Source organism: Mus caroli, chromosome 11 (genome assembly GCF_900094665.2).
Source record: "Mus caroli chromosome 11, CAROLI_EIJ_v1.1, whole genome shotgun sequence".
NCBI lineage: Eukaryota > Metazoa > Chordata > Mammalia > Rodentia > Muridae > Mus > Mus caroli.
The window spans coordinates 71,143,090-71,164,552 of NC_034580.1; the positions used below are offsets into that span (position 1 = coordinate 71,143,090).

Sequence of the window (21,463 nt, forward strand, 5' to 3'; positions counted from 1 at the left end):
ATGCTAGCTCGGTGTATGAGAACAGATGGCCATAGCCCACCCGGTCCTTCGGCCAGAGACCTGGGATCCAGGACAGCATCGTGCACGTCCAGGGAGGCCCCTGCCCGCGCCCGCGGGGACAGAGAGGGGACCAGGCAGCCTCACAACTAGACCCCGCCCCAGCTCCTGCCCGCGCCTATCGTGGCCGGCGCGCTGATCACGCGGGGGAGCGCCGCGGGCGGGCGGCCAGTGCCGGCGGGGCCCGAGTGGCGGCGGCCGGGCGGGGCGGGTGGAGATTAGAAATAGGGAGAGCCGGCCAAGCCGCCAGCCCGGAGCACGCCGCGCAGAGAGCGGCCGCACCCGCATCCATGCTGCTGACTCTAGCCAGCGGCGCGCTCTTCTTCCCCGGGCTCTTCGCGCTCAGCATCTGGGCGCTGCACCGTTTGCGGCCCGGATGGACGGAAGACGACTGCCTGACGGTCGGCACCAGGTATCACACTCCGCCGCCTGCCCCGGCGGGGCGCTGCCCTCTGCTGCGGACTTGCGCGGGGCTGCGGGCGGGAAGAGGGCGACGGGAAGCGCCCCTCGGTTCGCAGCGGACCTGGGCGGGAAGGGCAGGGAGTGTGCGACTCCCGCCCGCTGCCCTTGCTCTGGGCATCGCGGCGCCATGGCCGCCCTGGAGGGCGCCTCGGCCCGGGAAAGGCAGGTTGGAGTTCGTGCTTTGTGCTGTCCGTAGTCCTGGAGTAAGAACGCTTTCTTTGGTTTCTCTTCTCTGCCCCACCTTAGGTTAGTGTCCTCCGTGCAGGCAGTGCTGGCCACCGGGGCGGGGCTCACCGTCATCATCTCCTGCAAGAACGTGGTCTCAGACAGGTAAAGTCCCTTCCGAGGTGGGAAGTACAAACACCCGGGCTGAGGGCCCCTCCCACCCCAAATTTTAACATCTTAGTGGCTCACGGATACTAATTCTTTGTCATGCTATGATGTATGTGATTGCCTGGTGGTAAAACCAGTGCACCCTAATTAGTGCTTTCCTCTTGCTGCTTCCAACATCCCACTTTTAAGAGAACCGAGGGGAAAGTGGAAAAATGCTATAGAGCAAGAAACTGAGCCCGACTTAAAGTAATGCGTTAAAGGACAGTGTGGTCTGACAGTCCCTCTTTATGAGTGGGAGGATGGCTTTTGGTTCTTTTAAATGTTCTCTGGGTTCTTCCTCTGGAACAGCCTTTAGCAGAGATAGTAGCAGTGTCTGTGACCAACTTCTGACCTCGAGGTCCACCCTCTCTTGCCCGCAGATGCTGCTCTTGCTTTCCCCCTTTGCTCAAGATAAAAAAGAGGTCTCTGGTACCTTCAGAAAACCGAAACATTTGTGCCCAAATCAGGCCAGAAAGTGTTATCTATAGCACTTAAGTAGGACAAATCATAAATTAAGACCAGGATGGACTATCCTGTTTAGATATGGGTGGCGGTGGTGCTTTTGTTTTATCTGTAGACCTGACTGGCATGGAACTTGTGACAATCCTCCTCCATCTGTCTCCCAAGCGTGGAATAACAAGCAGATGTGCCACCACACTAAGATGCTCTTATTTATCTTCCCACTTGGGCTCTTCAAACCACTTTTTCTTCCAGAGAAGCTAAAGGATGACGGGCAGGAGCCCAGAGAAAGTTGGTCGGCCTCTCTTGATTTTCCACCCTGCAGGTCCTGTTTTCCCTGCTGGAAGAGGAGGCAGAGGAGAGAATGATACTGTCTCTCAGTGGCCTGGGATCTTACGTGGGCTTGATTAGGCTGTCACCATTTCCTGTTTTGTTTTGTTTTGTTGTTGTTGTTGTTGTTTTCTCTTATATCTCTTCTTTTTGAAACAGGGTCTCACTAGGTAGTTTGGACTGGCCACAAACTCAGAGATCCACCAGCCTCTACATTCTCAGTGCTGGGATTAAAAGTGTGTACCACCATGCCTGTGCTTGATAGTTATTTTACTTGAAATTGCTCTAAGTAATGAATCCATTGATAGGCATTAGGTCTTGGATCTTTTGACCCAGATAGAAGCAGCTAGCTAATTGATTTGCCTACACGTGTATTAAATGTGCCATTGTTAATTGTTTGCCTCTCTTCTGTTCTTTTTTTAATTGAGCCATGCTGTGATAAATGGGGAATTATTCAGTAACAGAGTCTCACATTGCACCTTCTCTAGATTCCTGATGCTGCAGTTCAGTGGATTGGCTCCTTGGAAAATCACCTGAGATAAGGTGGAAAGTACAGATTTGATCCTAGGCATGGCTAGTCACTGGGGAGCAGAGTGCTTCCCAAGCCTGCAGGTGACTCTGATGCTTAGGTAGTTTGAGAACTATACAATGAGTTTCCTCTTCTAACACAGCTGCTAAGAAATTTACTAAGTGAGTCTAAGCCTCCCAGCATAGAACAAATTCCAATTTACATGTTTCTTTACATGAAATCTTTGTGGATACTGGTAAGTGCAGAGATAGCCTTTCTTGTACATGCTTGAACAATAACAAATCATCATTTTGGCCCAGCAAATGTTTCACTTCTACTGGGCAACTTAACAGGAACAGATAATGTGTCCAAAATCAGGCCAGGAAATGGACATCTTCTGTCCCAGCTTCTCTTGGGATTTAGTTGCTGTGATGTGGTCCTTGAAGTCCAGGCGTACTTCTAGACATTTTTAAAAAAAAAACTTTAAATTTATTCATTATGTGTTTGCATGCATGCCATGCTGTGTTTGTGGAAGACAGAAAACTAGCAGGAACTGATTCTCAGCTTCTACCATGTGGGTCCTGGGGAGTGAACTGAGGGGCCATGAGGCTTAGTGGTAAGCACCTTAAATCACTGGACCATCTATTTTTATAAATGAATGGAACCCAGGATTAACTATAGATCTGAAAACAACATGGCCAGAACTGCTTCCTACAAACTGTCTACAACGGGACATGGAGAAGCAAGAAGAAAAAAAAAATGCGTAGATCCAGGAGGTTTCAGAAACTCCCAGCTGTTGAGCAACTGAGGAGTTAAACTGGAAAGGTTGGACATGTGATTTAGAACACCTTCCAAACCAGTTCCTTGGCGGAGCTGCTGAATCATTTGGAAATTTATCTCCATCAAAGTCAGTTTCTATGAAAATGCTTGAAGCCTACTGTAGATAAGTAGTTGAACCAAGCAAATAGTTACAGCAAACTACCTGTATATACAGGCAGAGTGAATTCCTGCTTCTCAACGTTGGCCCTCACGAATTTGGTTTTTAATCTAGAGACACTCTCCTTAGCAGGATCACCCTCTTCACTCTGAAGTGTTGAGAGTAACAGTAGCTGACTGAAGGCAGAGGTGAAGGGAACCAGTGAAGAGACTGGCTTTGTGCTTCATTGACTTCTATGGTTATTTTAGAGTCTGTCTCTGTGCTTTCTTTTAGGCACTGGCTTGCCACAGAATATGTCTGGTTTTTGATTCCATATATGATCTATGACTTCTATGCCATGTACTGCTGCGAACGGTGCCGAACCAAAAGCCAGAAACTCACACGCACCACCATTATCCGAAACTTCCTGATTGAAAACCGCCTTATGGTCACACATCATGCGGTCATTCTGTTATTCCTTGTACCTATTTCACAGGTATGGTCTCACAGGACAGCAGCCTTAACCACTCTGCCATTGAACTGTATGTCTTGACCATTTCTTTCTTAGGAGTTGGAACACTCTTTCTTCCCTTTCGTACTATGTGCACCCTCCTTGCTCTAACTGCTTCATTGAATTTGGTCTCCCATGCAAGTAGTGGGGGAAACCCTGCTGCCTGAAATGTTTATGGCTTCTAGCCAACACTTTCTTTTTAAAAGATTTGTTTTTGTTTTATGTGTATGGGTGTTTTTGCCTGCTTGTATGTCTGTGTACTACTTGCTTGCCTGGAGGCTTTTGCAGAGGTCAAGAGTGCTGGATTCCCTGGAACTGGAGTTACTGATGGTTTGAAGCCACCACATGGGTGGGAATTAAGCCTGGGTCGTTTGGAAAAGCAGCCATTGCTCATGACTGCTGAGCTATGTTTCCAGCCCTATTTCTTATTTTTTCCAGTACCAGTAACGAAACTAGCACCTCACCACTGCTGGGAAAGCAGTCTACCACTGTGTGCATCTGTGTCCCCAACTCTCTCTACTTTTTGAAATAGTTGATTGGCCTTGACCTTGTAGTCCTGCCTCAGCTTCCCAAGTAGCTAGAATTATAGGCCTACACCACCAATAGGATTCAGCATTTTTTTTTCCTGGTTTTTCAAGACATGGTTTCTCTGTGTACCCCTGGCTGTTCTGGAACTCACTCTAAAGATCAGACCAGGCTGGCCTCGAACTCGGATATCTCCCTGCTTCTGCTTTCTCTGTGCTTGGATTAAAGGTAGACACCACTGCCGCCTGGTTCAACATTGTTTATTTTAGAGATTATCTATTTATGTGGATGTGTAAGTACCCGTGGAGGCCAGAAGTGGCATCAGATCACTTGGAGCTAGAGATCCAGGTAGTTCTGAAGTGCTTGACAGAGGTTCTGGGAATCAAACTCTGGTTCCCTGAAAGAGCTCTTAACCATTGAGCCATCTCTCCAGCCCTATTTGTTTATTTTCTTTTTTTTTTTTTTAAAGATTTATTTATTTATTATATGTAAGTACACTGTAGCTGTCTTCAGACACTCCAGAAGAAGGCGCCAGATCTCGTCACAGATGGTTGTGAGCCACCATGTGGTTGCTGGGATTTGAACTCTGGACCTTTGGAAGAGCAGTCGGGTGCTCTTACCCACTGAGCCATCTCACCAGCCCCTGTTTATTTTCTAAGACCAGGTCTTACCATATAGACCTACATAGCAATCTTCCTGTCTCTGAGTGTTGAGATTAAAGCGTGTACTCCAGCACTCTATTATTTTCTTATTTACTTTGTGTGTATATATACGGGAACAAGTGTGGAGGTCAAGGGACAACTTGCAAGAGTCAGTTCTCTCCTTCTGTTGCACAGGTCCTATAGGTGGGTCAGACTTAGGTCATCAGGCCTATAGGCCATTGCCTTTACTGGCTGAGCCTTCTCTTTTGCCCCAAATTTTCTTATCCCTATTATTGAGCAGGTGTTCCAGGAGCTAGACTGCTATTTTAGGAAGAAAAACAAGAGCCATTTGGTAAGGACTTTGCCTTCTAGCATATACTTTGTTAAGTTGAACAGGCCCAGTGTCTTTGACATACAGAAACAGGCAGCAGAGCTCCTCCCTATTGTCTCTAAAACCAGAGGAAGCCTGCTGTAGCCTATCTGCATTTGCCTTTGGATCTTCCCCAAGAACTGACTGCCAGAGAAGCAACAGGATATAACTGGATGGCTACTTGCCTGTTACATTTTTCTCCCTTCAGGAGAAGGCTATGGTTATTCATGGTTATCTTTTCCCTGTAGCCCTAGATTTTCCTTCCAGTGGCTTCTTTAACCTCCACATCTTCGTTTCTTTTTTTTTCTCTCTGCAGAAGCTCCGAGGAGACCTTGGAGACTTCTTTGTCGGATGCATCTTCACAGCAGAATTGAGTACTCCGTTTGTGTCGCTGGCCAGAATAATGATCCAGGTGTGTGTATATGTGACACAGCAGAGGTAATGAAGGAGGAAGCAGATTGGGATTTGGAGAGATCACAGTGCTGAGTAAAGAGACCCTTTGATATATTACTTCACCATCCAAACCCTAAGACTTGATCTGACCCAAGTGACACACACACACACACACACACTTGAATTATTTTTCCTGGCCATGATGTAATCAATCATTCTTATATATCTACAAAGGGGGGGTGACTTAGGTCACTTTTGGTAAAATTAAGAGGTTATATATTGTGACTGAGGAGATAGCTCAGTGGGCAAGACAGCTTGCTGCACAGGTACCTATTCAGGGCAACAGCCATAATGCTGAGTCACAAGCAAGTGCCAGCTTGGCATGGCTGAGTGTGCAACCTAGCTAAAAGGGTGAGCTCTGGGTTCAGTGAGACCCCGTCTTAAGAGAGTGAGATGAAGACAACATAACATCTTCTGGCCCATAAGCACATGCATGGAAACGTGCTTGTGTGTGTGTGTGTGTGTCCAGGTGCTAAGCAATTTATCACTGTAGGCCTTGATTTGTACATGCCTGCTTAACTCTCGTGAGGCTGGGCTCCATACCCTAATAACCCATCCTCTTGGTCCCTTTCTCTTACAGCTAAAGCAGCAGCATACACTTCTTTACAAGGTCAATGGAATCCTCACGGTGACCACCTTTCTGTTCTGCCGGATCCTTCTGTTCCCATTCATGTACTGGTCCTATGGCCAACAAAAAGGACTAAGCCTGCTCCAAGTGCCATTTAATATCCCTTTACACTGCAACATGGCCAATGCCATCCTCATCTCTCCCCAGCTCTACTGGTTCTCACTGCTGTGCAAGAAGGCAGCCCGGCTCTTTGACACTGCCAAAGCCAAAAAGGATGGTTAATTACTCTCAGGGGTCAGGCACTCACACTAGCTGCCTCAGTATTCCAAGGACCAAATCATGCCTGGGGTAGTCTCTGCCTTCTGGATGTTGATAAACCTCTGGATTTTTGGTCTTCTTTTTTTAAAATCCCCATTACCTCCTCCTCCTAACCAGCCTTTTGCAAAAGCACTTTTTGTTTTGTTTTCTGGTGATAACTTGGATCCTGTCAAAGCCCCACTGCAGTAGTTTTAACGCAAGCCTGAGGAGCCTTCCTTGGGCCTGTGAAGAGAGTTCTGGGAGGTGAAGCACTGCTCTCCCCTTCCCACCCACTCAGGGCAACACCCGGCAACACCCATACTGGGTCAGAAGCAAGTGACAACTTGGTTATTGAAACTGTGTCATTTTCCAATACTAGGAAAGACATCGTGGGTATGTCTTTTACCGTTTACTAGACAGCCCTTGTCCTTATCTGTATATCAACAATGAATTCTCATGCCTGCTGACTTCTAGTCAGAAGGGCTCACTGACAATGGGCAGGAGGCAGGGCTGAGAACCTGAAGCACTTGAGTAGGTCAGGAGGCCAGCAGAGGCCAGCATCTTTGCAGGCTTTGTATAAAGACCAGTATCAAACTTGTGAGCTTCTCGAAAGCAGTTACCTACACCATTTCCTTTTTAGCATGGCCTCTCATGGCCAGTTTTCTGTGTCCACACACACCAAAAACTGGCCTGAAACTCCAGGGACAAGGTGGAGTGATGGCTTCTACAGCAGCTTACTGGGTAATCCCACACTGACACTGCCCTTTCATACAAAATGGACACAGACGTCTGCTCTCCAGCTTCTGAGGTGTCCTGTAGGCCAGCGCTTCTAGTGCTTCCTGCTAAGACAGACCCATTTCTGTGTTGAATGTTCTAGCCACAGAAAGCTAGAAAACAGAGAAGCCAGACGAGCCAGAGCATGTCCTGTGGACCAGTGCTGTTTGTTAGCTGTGTGCTGTAGGATGTGGTGTAGCACAGATCCTCTCACCACAGGCTGGGGTTGAGAGGACCTGCTGTCACTACTTCAGGTGGCAGCAAAAACACTACAGTGCCTTATAATTCACTGTCCATGGACTTCTAAAGGACTGGATGGTTGCATCTCAATTTTTGAGTTTCAGTCTTTAATAGGTGCCATTTAAAAAACATAAAAAATGCTGTTTTGTGTTTTTTGTCCTGTTTACTGTATCCACAAGTCATCCATATAGTAATTAAATTGCACTAAATTCTCTATCTGTTATGTGCCCTGGCGCCGACTTCCCCAAACATCCGAGACCCAGCCTGACTACCGTTTTCGGTAATTCCTAGTCTGGTCACAGAAGGCGAATGGCCTCTAGGCAAGTCTTACTCATAGTCCAACATGTTGGTTCAAAGTACCAAAGGATACATGGAAGGTGCCCAGAGTTCAGGCTCAGTGCTCACATATAACTTCAGGTTTTTCTTCCTCTGGTGGATCCCAACTAGAAGTTGGGAGGGTGGAAGCCTGCCTGCCTGCCTGCCTGCTGACCACAGTTTCCATTATGTGGGAGAAGAGTACCAGAGGAGTAAACCATTTTAGATGAGGGTGTGGGTAAGTAGGTGATGGGACCTTTCCTCTCACCTCCCTAACCAGTTCTAAGAGTTGTGTAATATGGCCCTGGAAACCTTATGCTTTCATTTTTATGCTTCTGCATCGTTGCCTATGCCACTCAGTCATCAAAACCAAAACAATCTCACCCCAGGAAGAAGGTAATTATAGCCACCCTCCAAGGGCACCAGCTAGTCACCAGCCCTGGCTTAGCACCTCTCCCGGATGTGCTGAGGGGATGGTTACTACCCCCTTAACAGTGTTCCTTGGTGCGGGCCTCTTTGACACACAAGTCAACCAGCGCTGAGTGAGCCCCTTTCCACATCTGCCCTTTATGAGACAACCTCGGTAAGAAGATGGAATACAAAAATGCTTGCTAGTAGCCCAGGCTGGTCTTGAACTGAGCCTTCTACTTCAGCTACCTGAATGCTGGGATTATAAGGATGTACTACTACCAAGCCTAGTTGAAAAGACTCCACGAGGGCCTCACTAAAAAGAACGTATAACGTCCCGTCCCCCCCCCCCCCCAACTCGGTAGCTCCAACTTTGGGCTTACTGCCAAATCTAGGTGGAGAATTTCAGTTACAAACATGTTCCTCCCCAGCTGGCCTTTTTTTTAACTTTTGGATATTCCTATGGAGTCCAAGTTGCCACCCTCTGCCTGAGCCTCCTGAAGGCTGATGCTACAGGTGTACACTCCCATACCTGTCCTACTGGCTTGACTTGATCTTAAAGACTACCTAAACCTAATTTGGAGCATATTTAAGCCCAAACTTCTGAGAAAGGCTCAAGATAAGATTAAACCCAAGAGAATTTTATTTAAGTAGTATGTGACAAATATCTAAGAAAACTATTTCTTTACACTGCTCTTGTACTCCTTTCACATAACTTTGTTTGTTCTTAGCTTTGGGCCCTGCAGAAACACCATGGTGGACGGACGCATAGCTTTGTTCTGCCCTCGACAGGTCAGAAGTTGTTGATCTTTTGTAGCAGGGTTTGGCGCCGCTCCTCAGGGATAATGTTCTTGGCGATAGACTTTAAGAAGCGCTGCTCGTCTACCTTCTGGAGCAAGGAGCTGACGGAAGGGTTGCTTTTGCTTAGAGTCTCGTAGCAGGTAAGGATTTCCAAGGCCAGCACGTAGAGGGGTTCACAGACCTCCTGAGGGAGCATGGCCATGATATGCAGGACATGACAGAACATCTGGGTATAGACAAACAGGGTTTCCTGAGTAAGATCCCCTTCTTGTCCTTGGGCCCAGGGACCCACGGACTGCATCAACCTGACTGCATCCAGGACACTGGTCAGACTGTTACAGAGGAGTTTGACCACATGGCTCCAACCGTCCAAAGGAAGCCAGTTGCAACAGCTCTGGCTGCAGAGAAACTGGAACACTCTCAAAGAAAGAACAGAGAGCTGAAGTTCCTGGGCAAAAGGCTTCAGGTTGAGCAGGGGAACAAACTGAATATACTCTAGACTGTAAGGGACATGAAGAAGCTGTTTCTCCAATAGCTTCCTGGTCAGCTGCTGAAGGTACTGCCATTCCTGGGGGCTACACCAAGGCATGACTTGTACCAGGGCCACCAGAAAGCCCTTGCTAAACAGTCTGACCTCCTCAGGATTACCCACATCCATCACCAGAAGGGATAACATCTGGTCAGAGATACTGCTGGAGATTGAACAGCACTCCATCCAGGCGAGAAGGCCCGTGCCAGGCCCATACCCTTCGTGGACCTGTGAGGTCCACTGGGCCTCAGAGAGCTTACAGATCTCAAAAAGGGTAGCTGGCACCTCACACTTGAAGTGGCCTTCAAAGAAGTTCTTCAGTCTCAGACCCACAGTCCAATCTAGCTGGTCTAATTTGCGGTGGAGCCAGGACAGGGACTTGGCCCAGGTGTCTGGGGAGAAGGTTTCTGTGTTGGCTAGTACGATCTCACAGAGGAGTTCCAGAATGTGGCTCACAAGATCCTTGCTGTCCAGCGTGAGATAGCGCTTCTCCCGGGGGAGCTGCCAGAACTTGCTGAAGCTGTCCAGGAGCTGGCACAAGCTGAAGAGCAGAGGGAATGGGAAGCAGGTCTGCAGCCAATACTCTTCCAGGCCTGCATTGGCTTCGAGGGTCTGGATGAAGAGCTTCAGACTCAGGCCTACCTCCTCCATGTCCAACATCAAGAAAGGCAGGACAAACTCCTTCAGCACCTCATCTGGCTCCAGAAGAGCAGCCACTGGAATCCCCTGTGGCTTCACAGGATTCGTCAGGCAGCTTACGAGCTCCAGAAACTGCTTCTCTTCTTTGGGTGTAGAGAACTTGGTCCAGACAGTTTCTTTGAGGCAAGACACCATGAAACTAGTACATGGATTTGGCCCTTGTTCTTCTGTGAACTTCAGGGCAGGGAAGGCAGTGAGAATCTGAGCCAAGAACCTATGTGTGCCAAGATTGGTCACAGCTAGGCTACACATCTTCTTCACCACAACTTCTGGGTTCAGGATCACCAGGTGGGCCACGGAGGCCACAGCTTTAGCCAGGCCCTGTTCAGAGGTACTCTGTGCGAGCTGGTTAAATGTCGTGTTGAGGTCTTCCTGAAAACCCTCCAAGTAATCAGACAACCTGTCTGAGAGACCCTTTGGCCCCAAATAATGCAGGACACCAGAAAGAACTTTATTTTTGTCTGGAAGAGAGAGGTCTTCATAGCATTCCAGGGTCAAGCAGATTACCTGCTTGATCTGAGGCTGGGGGATAACCCGATCAGAGCTGATGACTTCCATCACTGTTTCCAGCAGACTCAAGACCAAGTCTGGTTCTCTGAAGAGAGACCTGTTGTTAACCAGGCAGGCAACCCACTCGTCTGAAAAGGCCCACTTCTTCTCAGAAGCAAAAATGTAGCACATTTCCATGTGCCGGTCCATCTTCTGCTCAATGATGGCCATGGCAATGGAGGCAGTGATGTCCTCAAGGCCCTTGTCATTCAGCATTCTGCTGGTTTTCCTCAGGAAGTCCCTGACACACTCAGCCAATTCTGAGACCACCTCCCTCTCCTCCTTGGGCATGTTGGTAGTATCCAGGTAGAGCTCCAAGTTCTGGCTGAAGGAAGTCAGACTGTCACACAGCCGGTAGGTGTCATAATTTGTTCCCTGACTGCTGTTGAGCATGTCCTGCAGTTCTGCACCCCACTCTTGCAGCAGGTTGTACATAAGCTCAAACCCCATGAAAACAGTCTCGCTGGGGAGTTTGGCCAGTGAGGTGAGACTCACATCTCGCTCTGCCTCCTTTACCTTGTCTGCCAGGGCCTGTCGATGGTATGGGTTCTGGGTGTCCGAATTCCACACAGAGATCACTGTAGCTAGTTTGTCTAGGTACACAGTGGCCGACACCTCCTGGGTGTCATCCTCCATAAGTGCAAACACACTCAGCATGTCAGCCAAGTTAGCTAATGCACAGCACTTCATTCCAAGGGACAGGATTCTCTTTTGGATCTGCTTCAGCCCGTTAAGCAACATGGCCAAAAGAGGCATGGTGGGACCCACATCTGGGTCAGACTTAAACCTCTTTGGAGGGTGGGAAAACTCATCTGAGGATGGCAAGTATTTATGGGCCATCGTCCTGAACTGGGAAAGCAAGGGGTCCTGCTGGTCACCCTTGTGCTTCATCATTTCCCACCAGACATCTAAGAAGAAGGCCACATCCTTGGAAGATGTGTCAACAGTCATGTGCTCCAGGAAGCTCTGTAGTTCTGAGCGGCCAATGGTGGTAGGCAAGGCCATTAGGAGCTGAATGAAGAGTCCAGAAGCTTCCAGAGACTTGAGCAGCTCAAAAAGGACTGTGTGGTTGATGGTAGGGATCATGTTGCCCACGGAGAAGAATACATCTTCCTGCCACCGAGTATCAGTGTCAGAAGGGCTGACAGGGGAGGGCTGAAGAACCTTGGCCCAGATGATGATCAGTGCTTTCTTCTTCCAGGCAAAGGGCTGGGAATGTGCTGTGGCTGAGGAGATCTCCTTCAAGGCCTCCACAATGGGCTGTCCCACGTGTTCCCAATCAGACTTGGTCAACTGTACCAGGGCTTTGGGGTGGAACAGCTGCTCAGCCATCAAGAAGCCCCCATGCAGAATAGTCATCTCCTCACAGATATTCAAGGGTCCTGCACAGAAAAGCCAAGAGGTAATGAAGTTATCAGATTAGCGAGAAGCTAGGAGAAGGAAACAGCCGTTGGATGGCTATCATTATCAAGATGACCTTGACATCTTTCAGCTACGGTCTTGACATCAATGGGAGGGGAAGGCATGGTTAGTAAGAGCTCACAAAGGGCTGGGGTCAAAAGGTCTTGGCCGAGGAACAAAAAACCAGTTTCTAAGATCTTTGGCCTGGATATCAAGACAAATGGTACCTCTGGAAATAGGAAGCAGAGAGGGATTCAGAACAGGCTTTCAAGTGTTTACAAAATTCTATTTTAATTATGTGTTTGTATCTGTGGGGTTTGTGCATATGAATGCAGTTTCCACAGTGGCCAGAAGAGGATGCTGGGTCCTCTGGAGCTGGACTGGGCCTACTGGTGTGGTTGCTGAGAACTAAACTCTGGACTTCTACAGGAAACATATGTGCTCTTAACTACAGAGTCATCGCTCGTAGCCCCTCAGGACAAGCTTTAAGGGAAGACAAGTTCTGTGCTGTTACCTAGAGTTTGAGGTAGAACATTTAGTGATGTCTTTCAGCAATGGCGATGCGTTCAGGAGAAAAGGCCTGACGTGAGTGTAGGCAGTACCAACTCGGAGAAGTCCATGAAAATCAAGGAAGTGACTAAGATCCCTCAGCAAAGTGTGAAGAGGACAACTGGACTGCTGAGGTTACAGTGCGTAGAGGATAGGGGACAGTGCTACCACCTATGCATTAGAAGACATGACAGAGGCCAGTGGCATGGCTCGTGATTAAAGATAACTGCCACCAAGCTTGATAACCTGAGTTTGATCCCTAGAACTGATATGGTAACCTCCACAAGCTGTCTTCTGACTGACACTTGTGCACCGCGGTATCCACACATACACACCAAGAATGTAATTAACAAACAAACAAACAACCTAAACAAAACTGAGCCCAGTGATGGCCGACTATGGAAGATGCAATAGGCAGTCTTTGTTTGGGAGGTGGGGGTAGGAGGTGCTTATTGTCTTAGTTTTTTTGGTTGTTTCTGAGACAGGGTCTCACTATGAACTGGCTGGCTTGGAACTCACATCTGTCTGCCTCTACATCCTGAGTGCTGGGATTAAAAGCCTGTGCCACCACACTCAGTTGAGCCTGTTTTTGAACTCAGAGCCTTGCATGTAACAGGCAAGCACTCTACCACTGAGCTGTATCCCGAGCCCTGCCTTCCTTCTTTCTAAGCACACTCCTGCTTCAACAAGTTTTAACATTCTGTGCCTTACAGGGAAAAAGTTCACCCAGCAGTTTCTTCCAGTCAAAAAGGACAAGCTGGTGAAGGTTCTGGCTCTGTGGTAGGAACCAGGAAGTGGACAAAACAAATATTACATCAGGACGGCGGTCACTCATTCACTGACTTAAGAACTGACATTTAAAGGGAGGCCATGTGGGGGTTTAATCAAGATAATGGATTCAAATCCTAACTCAGTAGTTAAAACATGATGTGACTTTACACTTTACTGAGTCTCCCGTCCACATACATGAGAATATAATCTTCATGGTATGGGAACCACATGACACACGACATACACTAATCACACTTTTGTAACTATTTTGGTATTGTTACCTTTTTGAAGCATCTCCCAGGGATGGAAGAATTGGATGGGTTATATAAGCTATCTTAACCATAATCAGACCATCGAAAGCCTGATTTAAATGCAGGACTAGTCTTGTCAATATTTTGTCTTCTCCAGTGCAGAAACAGACGGGCACAGGTCTTTCCCAAAGTGTATAATCTGGCCTAGAAGCAACACTTTGTCAAGGTCACTGCTAGCTCTCTCCTCAGTCCTCTGTGCTCCCAGAAACACATCTGTCCTCATAGGCCAGAGTCGGCAGCAAAAGTACTGACTCCAGTGAACAGCTGTGGGGGCCTATCCCGTTAGTCCCAGCTCTAGTGAGGCATATTTTTGAGGCAAGCCTGGTCCACATACTGAGTTCCAGGCTAGCCAAGGCTACATCATGCCTACAGTCTCAAACTTCTCCTACCCCCAGGAAAAAAAAATTACTGACACCAAGCGACTAAAAAAAAATCTCCTGGCCACTAACCATTTACTGTCACTGCCTGCCCACCCCAAATCAAGGCTCAGCACTCCCATAAAACCCAGACCTGAAGGCAATCCACCTTGGTCTGCACAGTGTCACCTAGGCTGCTGCGGCAGGGTGCTTTCTGGCTCAGGTTGGTCTGCGGCCCCCGAACACACTTCCTTATAACTGTAAATGACATTTTATTGCATTAGACATTGGCTTAGCAGAGCAAATAAATGTCTGCGGCCAAACATGTGCCTTGAGAAAAGTCCCAGACTTAGCTCATAGCCAGGGGAAACTCAAAGGCTTTTTTTTTTTTTTTTTTTTTTTTAAATCAGTAGCTGGTGCTAGGAAGTGCCTGGTAGGCACAGGGTAGGGTGGCATACTTGTATTTTTTTCTGAGATAGGCTCTTGTTATATAGCTGGAACTGTCTTGAAACTATACTGACCAGGTCGGCCTAGAACTTTGAGATCCTCCTGCCTCTGCCTCCAGAGTGCTAATTAGACATAAGCTACCACACCCAGCTTGACACCTATAAAAATCATTTAATCGTCAAACTAACTTCTTGTTTTAGAGATGGGAACCTAGAGGCCCAGGCACAACTTTGCAAGGCGTCTCAACTAGGGAGTCAAGCCTTGGCAGCACTCTTCACAGCTGCAGGGTACGAAACTACCATTCCACACTAAAGAGCTGGCTAGGGACAAAGACATTTCTCCACAGCGTATTATTTGCAAATCTTGGAGTACTTCCCAGGACGGCCTCCTAGTCTTACCCTCTAAAGAGCACACCTAGCAGGGTGGAGAGGGTTGGCAGATGGCCACAGATTTCTATCAACTCCGCCTTCCTTCCAGACCTCGCCTAGGATACTCCAAACCAAGCAGCACTCGAATTCGGATTTAAAAAGTGAAATCTCAGGCTGCGCAACCCCTGCTCACAAGAGAGGGCTGGGGGTGGGGGGTGGTCGCTATGCGTGAGTCAACGAATGGGGTCCTGTTATGCACGTGGTCGCAAAGAAAACGCCAAGCCTCTGGGAGAAAGACAGTATCAGTATCTTTGCTTTATGCACTAGGAGACCTAATAAGTAACATGTTCACTAACTCGGCAGTCATTTAATAACGAAGAACTCTCCGGACGTCCGTCCCTCCCAGCCCGGCATTTCCGAAACACGTGCAGTAGCCCTGAGCATTTCCAGGAGAATCAATGCTATATTCGCTCCCGTTTCCCACTGGGAAGACACTACGAAGGACGGAGGAGGACTCTAGGAGACCGTCGTGTGGTGGGGCTACAGGATGGAGGCCGGCCTCGCGACTACGGGTCCCCCAAAACTCAAGCCCCCAGCCTCCCGAGCGGGCTCGGGAGAGCACCGTAGGGGCAGTGCAGAGCCTCGGCCTGCCCAGGAGGTGCTTTGGGGGGCGCAAGCAGGAACCCACCTAGGTCCATGGCGGCGACGCTGGCGGCGGGCTAGACCGCCCCTCCTAGTCCAAGGCTGCGAACGCGTTGCCCGCGCCACGGCACAAAGGGCGGCGCTACAGGCGCGTCACAGGCTCCGCCCACAGCGCTTCTCCGCTTCCGTGTTGTATTCTGCTAGCCGCTGCCGTTCAAGGCGCACGCGTACTCCTCTCCAACAAGCTCGCAGCGTCGAAGCCACCCTAGCCACAGCGCCCCCTCTCGGCCCAGGCTTCCCAGCCTTCTAACCACAGGTACTGTTGGCTGTCTCCATGTAGAACCTGACCCCTTCAGGCCAGGAGGTCGAACCCCTTAGTCCAGACCCCTCATTCACCCTCTCTCAGGAACCCCGGGGAGCTCTCGCCCCCGATTCACCCACATGGAATAACTTTCCTTCAGCTGTGTACTAACCAGCAGCGGATCCACGGAATTCATCCTCCTCCCATCCATCCTAAGACACACAAAATTCCCTATATGCTTGCTTTTCATGCTGCACTGTCTCCTATAGGCAACAGCAGAGTCAACTTTCAGAGCTCATAGGTGCTTTTATAACTTTGAAGGGCAGTCACACTGGAAAAAGCTCTGCAGGACAGGAGCAATTGAATGGATTCCTGGTCCTCGATTTGTACATTATTAAACACACAAACGCCCCGTGTTCATCCCACACATTATCTCTTTACCCCTTCTTTCCAAGGCCTAACAATAACATGGTTTGCTTATTTCCAACTTTCTTCTAGTACCCCACTTCACTTAAAACACAGAAGCATTACGTCTGGTATACCAATGAGCCAAGTGGAGTTTGAAATGGCCTGTGCTTCACTCAAGCAGCTGAAGGGGCCTGTGAGTGATCAGGAGAAACTGCTGGTGTACAGCTTTTACAAACAGGCCACCCAGGGCGACTGTAACATCCCTGTCCCTCCTGCCACAGATGTGAGAGCAAAGGCCAAATATGAGGCCTGGATGGTAAACAAAGGGATGTCCAAGATGGATGCCATGAGGATCTACATTGCTAAAGTGGAAGAGCTGAAGAAAAATGAGCCATGCTAAGAGCATTTTGGCAGACACAAGGAAGTAGCATGGCTCCACTGGTAGGGGATGGGTTTAAGATTCCTGATGGCTGAAACACACTGAAAGGGTAGCAGCGTTAGCAGAAACACCAATAAATCATTCAAACTGCATGAGAGTGGAGTCTGTGGCAAAAGAGAAACTTTGAGGGTCCTGGAGAAGTATTTAGATGTGTAGAAGCCTCTCTCTGTTGGGTGAAACTCCATTAATCTGCCTTTCTGTGGTCTGACTGACATTGTCTTCCCAGTACCACAATGTGTGTGGATATTTGGCAGAAGAGCAAAGAGGTGGGGTGAATCATTCTATTAAAATAACCAGGGTTGGGTGGTGGGGGCTTGGATCTGTTTTATCAGGGGTTATCAACACACCAAGAACCCAAAAGTACAGAGGAGAAAGGGGCTCTGCCTTCTAAAGAGCTAAAGACAAATAGAAAAGCCCTCACCTAGAACACAGGTCCAGAGAAGTTAGAATTTTGATGGAACTCAAACTTTGCGTGACATGGTGAAGTGACTCATGCATCACAGCACAGCAGCTGAGGGACAGGGAAGAAGGATGGCTTCAGCATCTCAGTGCCTGAAAGAATCATCTAAGCCTTAGCAACCTAAATGTTCTTAACCTAGGTTTCTGCTTGGGGCCCAGTGATGGACGGACACACACATGCACACGCACATGAATGTACGCACGTGTGGCTCATGTAAGTGCCAGTGTCCATCATTACAGAGGCATCAGTGTGCTAACTAAAATTGTGCCCAGAAGTTGGCATATGAAGTGTTAAAGTAGAATTCTTAACTTCGTGGTAGCATGGTAGTATGTGTCTTGTCTGAAGCAAGCAGTACTTGCCTGGCACCTGTGAGGTGCCAGGGCTTGTTCATGTAACAGCAAGTTTCTATAGGCAGTTGGGGGGTGGGGGGGTGGGAGCTATACTTTGTTTTATGAGATAGGACTTGGCTGATCTGGATTCACTCTATAAACCAGGCTGGCCATCAGGGATCCATCTGATTCTTCCTCCTGAGTGCTGCATTTAAAATATGCACTGTGTGTGTGGGTATGAGGGTGCCAAGTGTGCATGTGAAGGTCAGAGTTACATGGGTTCACAGCATCAAACTCAGGCTGCTAGGCTTTCCTGGAAAGCATCTTTACCTACAGGGCTCTTTGTGGGCCCTATAATGGCCATTTTCTCTCTCTCTCTCTCTCTCAGTGATGCAGATATAGGCCAGACTAGACCAGATTAAAAGATTGTTGGGAATTGGCTCTAATGCTTTGTCTTAATTCATCTCCCCAAAGCCTTATTTCCAAATGCTGAGGGTCCCTGCCCCCAGCTGTCTTTGATCAGTACTAAAAAACTGCCATACAGCCAATGGCTGGGCAAGGGGCAGAAGGAGATGAAGAACAGGCAGATTCTCCATGACTTAGAAGCAGAGAGATTTAAGAGCTGCAGGAAAGAAATCATCCAGGAATGTAGGTGTAAAGGGAAAGCCACCCCATTGGAGGCTACCAAGAAGGAAACAGGGCCACAAAAATAAAATACTGATTTAGAAGGTATTAACTCAGGAATGCCAGAGGGGAGTCTGTGCTAGCTGAGGGGAGGTTTGGAAGTACCCGGCCACTGAGCAAGTTAGGCATATTAAAAATTAAGCTGGCATGCGTGCGTGCGTACGTGCATGCCTTTGTGTCTTTAATTCTCGAATTCTTGAATTTAGAACACTGGCGGGTGGCTAAAGGCTGGATCACCCGCCAGAAGGGTGCTCAAAGCAGTTTACCTATTCACCATTATGGTTGATTAAAGGCAGGTTTATTAGGAGGCAGCTCTTGGGTGGGTTCACTGACCTCACAGGATCAGTGAAGTCACACATGCAGGCTAAAGCAAGGGGTTTTTACAGTTTAGGCGAGGAGTGATGATGTGCCAGCTAGGAGTTGGAGTCTGTCCATACATAGTCAAAAAATTCTTTGAAACATCAAGCCTGGTGTCTAATTTAGGGGTTCTAGTGCTGTGAAGAGACACCAGGATCACAGCAACTCTTAAAATGGCATTTAATTGGGCCTAGCTTAGAGTTTCAGAAGGTCAGTCCATTATCATTATGGTCGGAAACATGGCATTATGCAAGTGGACTTGGCACTGAAGGAGCCAAAATTCTACATCTTAATCCAAAACCAGCCAGGAGGAGGCTGCTACATTGTCCAGACTTGAGCACATATAAGAGATCTCCACAGTGACACAGTTCCTCTAACAATGCTACACCTCTTCCAATAAGGCCACACCTCCAATAGTGCCACTTCCCATGGGCCAACCAGGTTCAAACCACCACACATGGAATAGAGGCACACATCTATAATCCTAACACTGGAGGCTGAAGCAGGACGAACAAACATTCAAAGCCACTGGGTAAGGTATCCTGTGTATTTGATCTCAGCAAGAGGCAGGGGTGGGTGGGTCTCGAGTTTGAGACCAATCTAGCCTACAGAGTTCCAGTTACGAGTAAGAGGAAAAAAAAGTTAAAAGCTACCTTGAGTTACATGGTGAATTAACAGGTTACCCAGAGCTATCAGGTGAGAGTGTCTCAGAAAGCCAATGGGAAAAGTTTCTAAATGTCAAGACCTTCTGTGGTAAGATATTAGAACAGAATCTTACCATCGGGTCCTAGAAATGAGTACTGTTTTGTTTTGTTTTGTTTTGAGACAGGGTCTCTATAGTCCTGGCTGGCCTCTAACTCAGACACTCTCCTGTCTCTGTATCCCAAGTGCTGGGATTAAAGGCATGCACCCTCATGCCTAGCTGGTTTGGCTTCATTCTGACATTTGTTTCAATAGTATCTACATGATTAACAGGTAATCAGATTTTCCTCCAGCCCCAACCAAGAGTAATATTCCATATAGTTGTCTCAGTCTGGACAATAAATTTGTTACCAAATTTAATACAATTACACACAGTAGGAATTTGCCTCTACCAAGAGTGATAAAAATATTTCATTTCTAAAAACAGAGCTTTGAAGAGTGAAACTACCGCACAGACCTCCTATGCAGGACACAGCCAAGTGGTAGGAGCATTTCTCAAAACATAAGTGCCAGACTGATAACAGACTGGACTGGAGATGTAAGTGCTCTTCATGTGTCTTCCACTAACCCGAAGCCTTTGGCTTATTCCTCGTAGCAAACCACTCGTCACTTTTGTCCGCTTCCATTGCCTAGGAAACAGAGGGACAAACGTTACTCCAAGTCTGCATTCTCCACCGTGCATTAATGGTAAAGCAGTCCATCTGTGTGGAGAATGTTGTCCACTCACAGGAGAGCTGGTGAGCAGCTAACAGTTGCTTGGTGATTTGCACAGCTGGCCAGAGAGCCTGGCCGCTGATGAAAGACCAGGGACTGTGCAACTACCGAGTCCTTGGCAGAACAGGAACCCTCAATGCTCATGAGCTTAATCTGAGACCAAACAAAATGAATGCAGCCCAGTGCTGGAGTACTGACCTTCAGTTCACACCCCAGTACCACCACCAAAAATAGTATTTGAGACAGCCAGGCAAACACTTTATTCCCAGCACTCAGGAGGAAGAAGTAGGGAGATCTCTGAGTTTGAGACCAGCCTGACCTACAGACCAAGTTTCAGGACAGTCAGAGATACACAGAAAAATCAAGTCTTAAAAATCCAAAACTAGCCGGGCAGTGGTGGCACACGCCTTTAATCCCAGCACTTGGGAGGCAGAGGCAGGTGAATTTCTGAGTTCAAGGCCAGCCTGGTCTACAGAGTAAATTCCAGGACAACCAGAGCTATACAAAGAAACCCTGTCTCCAAAAACCAGAAAAAAACAAAAAACAAAACAAAACAAAACAAAACAAAAAAACAAACAAAACCAAAACATCTGCCCCTACAAATCATTTAGTTATTTGGTAATGAAAAACTTTTATTCAGCCAATAAGAAGATATAGTGATACTTTTTTTTTAAAGTGAGGTTTTTGGGGCTGGAGAGGTAGCTCGCAGTTAAGCACATGTACTGCTCTTGCAGAGAGCCCAATTGGGGTACAATCATCCTGGCCTATGACTATAACTCTAGAGGAATTAACACCCTCTCCTACACCACAAGGCGCCTACATGCTGCCATATAGTAACACCACACAAAGACATACAAAGAAATCTTTGTTTAAATTGAGTTCTTATCACGCACTAGGTTCTGTACTGGGTCCAGTATGACATGAGTGACCGTCTGGTCTTTGGGGATTCTACTGACCAGCTAAAGACTCACACAGGAAGTAACTGTCCAGAAGACAGCATGTTCGGTTTGAGGTATTTCATGTAAAAGATCCACAAAAGGCTGCACCTGGCTTTAGTCCTAGCACTTGGGAGGTAGAGTCAGGCATTCTGGGAATTCGAGGCCACCCTGGTCTACAGAGTGAGTTCCAGGACTACCAAGGCTACACAAACTAATACAAAAACAAACAAAAACAAAACAAAGAACAAACAAAGATATAAATAAAAAAAATTATTCATTACCAGATTAAAAGGTAAGGAACAACTAAATATTTGGAGTAATAATATAAAAAATACTTACCTATACCAGGAGGAAATCACCAGATAATATTTACATTAGAAAACATAACAGAGCCGGGCGTGGTGGCGCACGCCTTTAATCCCAGCACTGGGGAGGCAGAGGCAGGCAGATTTCTGAGTTCGAGGCCAGCCTGGTCTACAAAGTGAGTGCCAGGACAGCCAGG

General features: G+C 47.7%; 4 protein-coding genes across 6 annotated transcripts in view; 2 read left to right on the forward strand and 2 right to left on the reverse strand.

Moving 5' to 3' along the window:
* Window positions 1–275: 275 nt before the first annotated feature.
* On the forward strand, window positions 276–7,791 carry Tlcd3a (TLC domain containing 3A). 2 transcript variants are annotated; one of them, XM_021176887.2, is made up of 5 exons: window positions 276–469; window positions 766–849; window positions 3,399–3,600; window positions 5,468–5,563; window positions 6,185–7,791. In XM_021176887.2, exons 1-5 carry the CDS (start codon window positions 348–350, stop codon window positions 6,452–6,454), a joined length of 774 nt encoding a protein of 257 aa, XP_021032546.1. In that variant the 5' UTR covers window positions 276–347; the 3' UTR covers window positions 6,455–7,791. The 2 variants fall into 2 exon arrangements, with proteins under 2 accessions (XP_021032546.1, XP_021032548.1); XM_021176889.2 differs by lacking the exons at window positions 3,399–3,600; window positions 6,185–7,791 and having other exon boundaries at window positions 291–469; window positions 5,468–5,525.
* A 1,035-nt stretch (window positions 7,792–8,826) lies between these two features.
* On the reverse strand, window positions 8,827–15,862 carry Gemin4 (gem nuclear organelle associated protein 4). The gene is made up of 2 exons (XM_021176883.1): window positions 15,676–15,862; window positions 8,827–12,166 (listed from the first exon to the last, which is right to left on the reverse strand). The coding sequence occupies exons 1-2, from the start codon at window positions 15,683–15,685 to the stop codon at window positions 9,000–9,002; spliced, it is 3,177 nt and encodes a 1,058-aa protein (XP_021032542.1). The 5' UTR covers window positions 15,686–15,862; the 3' UTR covers window positions 8,827–8,999.
* On the forward strand, window positions 15,816–16,866 carry LOC110305102 (diazepam-binding inhibitor-like 5). Its single transcript, XM_021176890.2, has 2 exons — window positions 15,816–15,945; window positions 16,429–16,866. Exon 2 carries the CDS (start codon window positions 16,475–16,477, stop codon window positions 16,736–16,738), a length of 264 nt encoding a protein of 87 aa, XP_021032549.1. The 5' UTR covers window positions 15,816–15,945; window positions 16,429–16,474; the 3' UTR covers window positions 16,739–16,866.
* A 2,550-nt stretch (window positions 16,867–19,416) lies between these two features.
* Window positions 19,417–21,463, reverse strand: part of Glod4 (glyoxalase domain containing 4) — a 24,243-nt gene continuing 22,196 nt past the window's right edge. Inside the window, exon 9 of one of the 2 annotated variants that reach the window (XM_021176886.2) lies at window positions 19,417–19,938. In XM_021176886.2, coding sequence (XP_021032545.1) covers window positions 19,873–19,938 — 66 coding nt within the window. In that variant the 3' untranslated portion in view covers window positions 19,417–19,872. The remainder of the gene's footprint in view (window positions 19,939–21,463) is intronic. The other variant, XM_029483343.1, reaches the window with a different exon arrangement.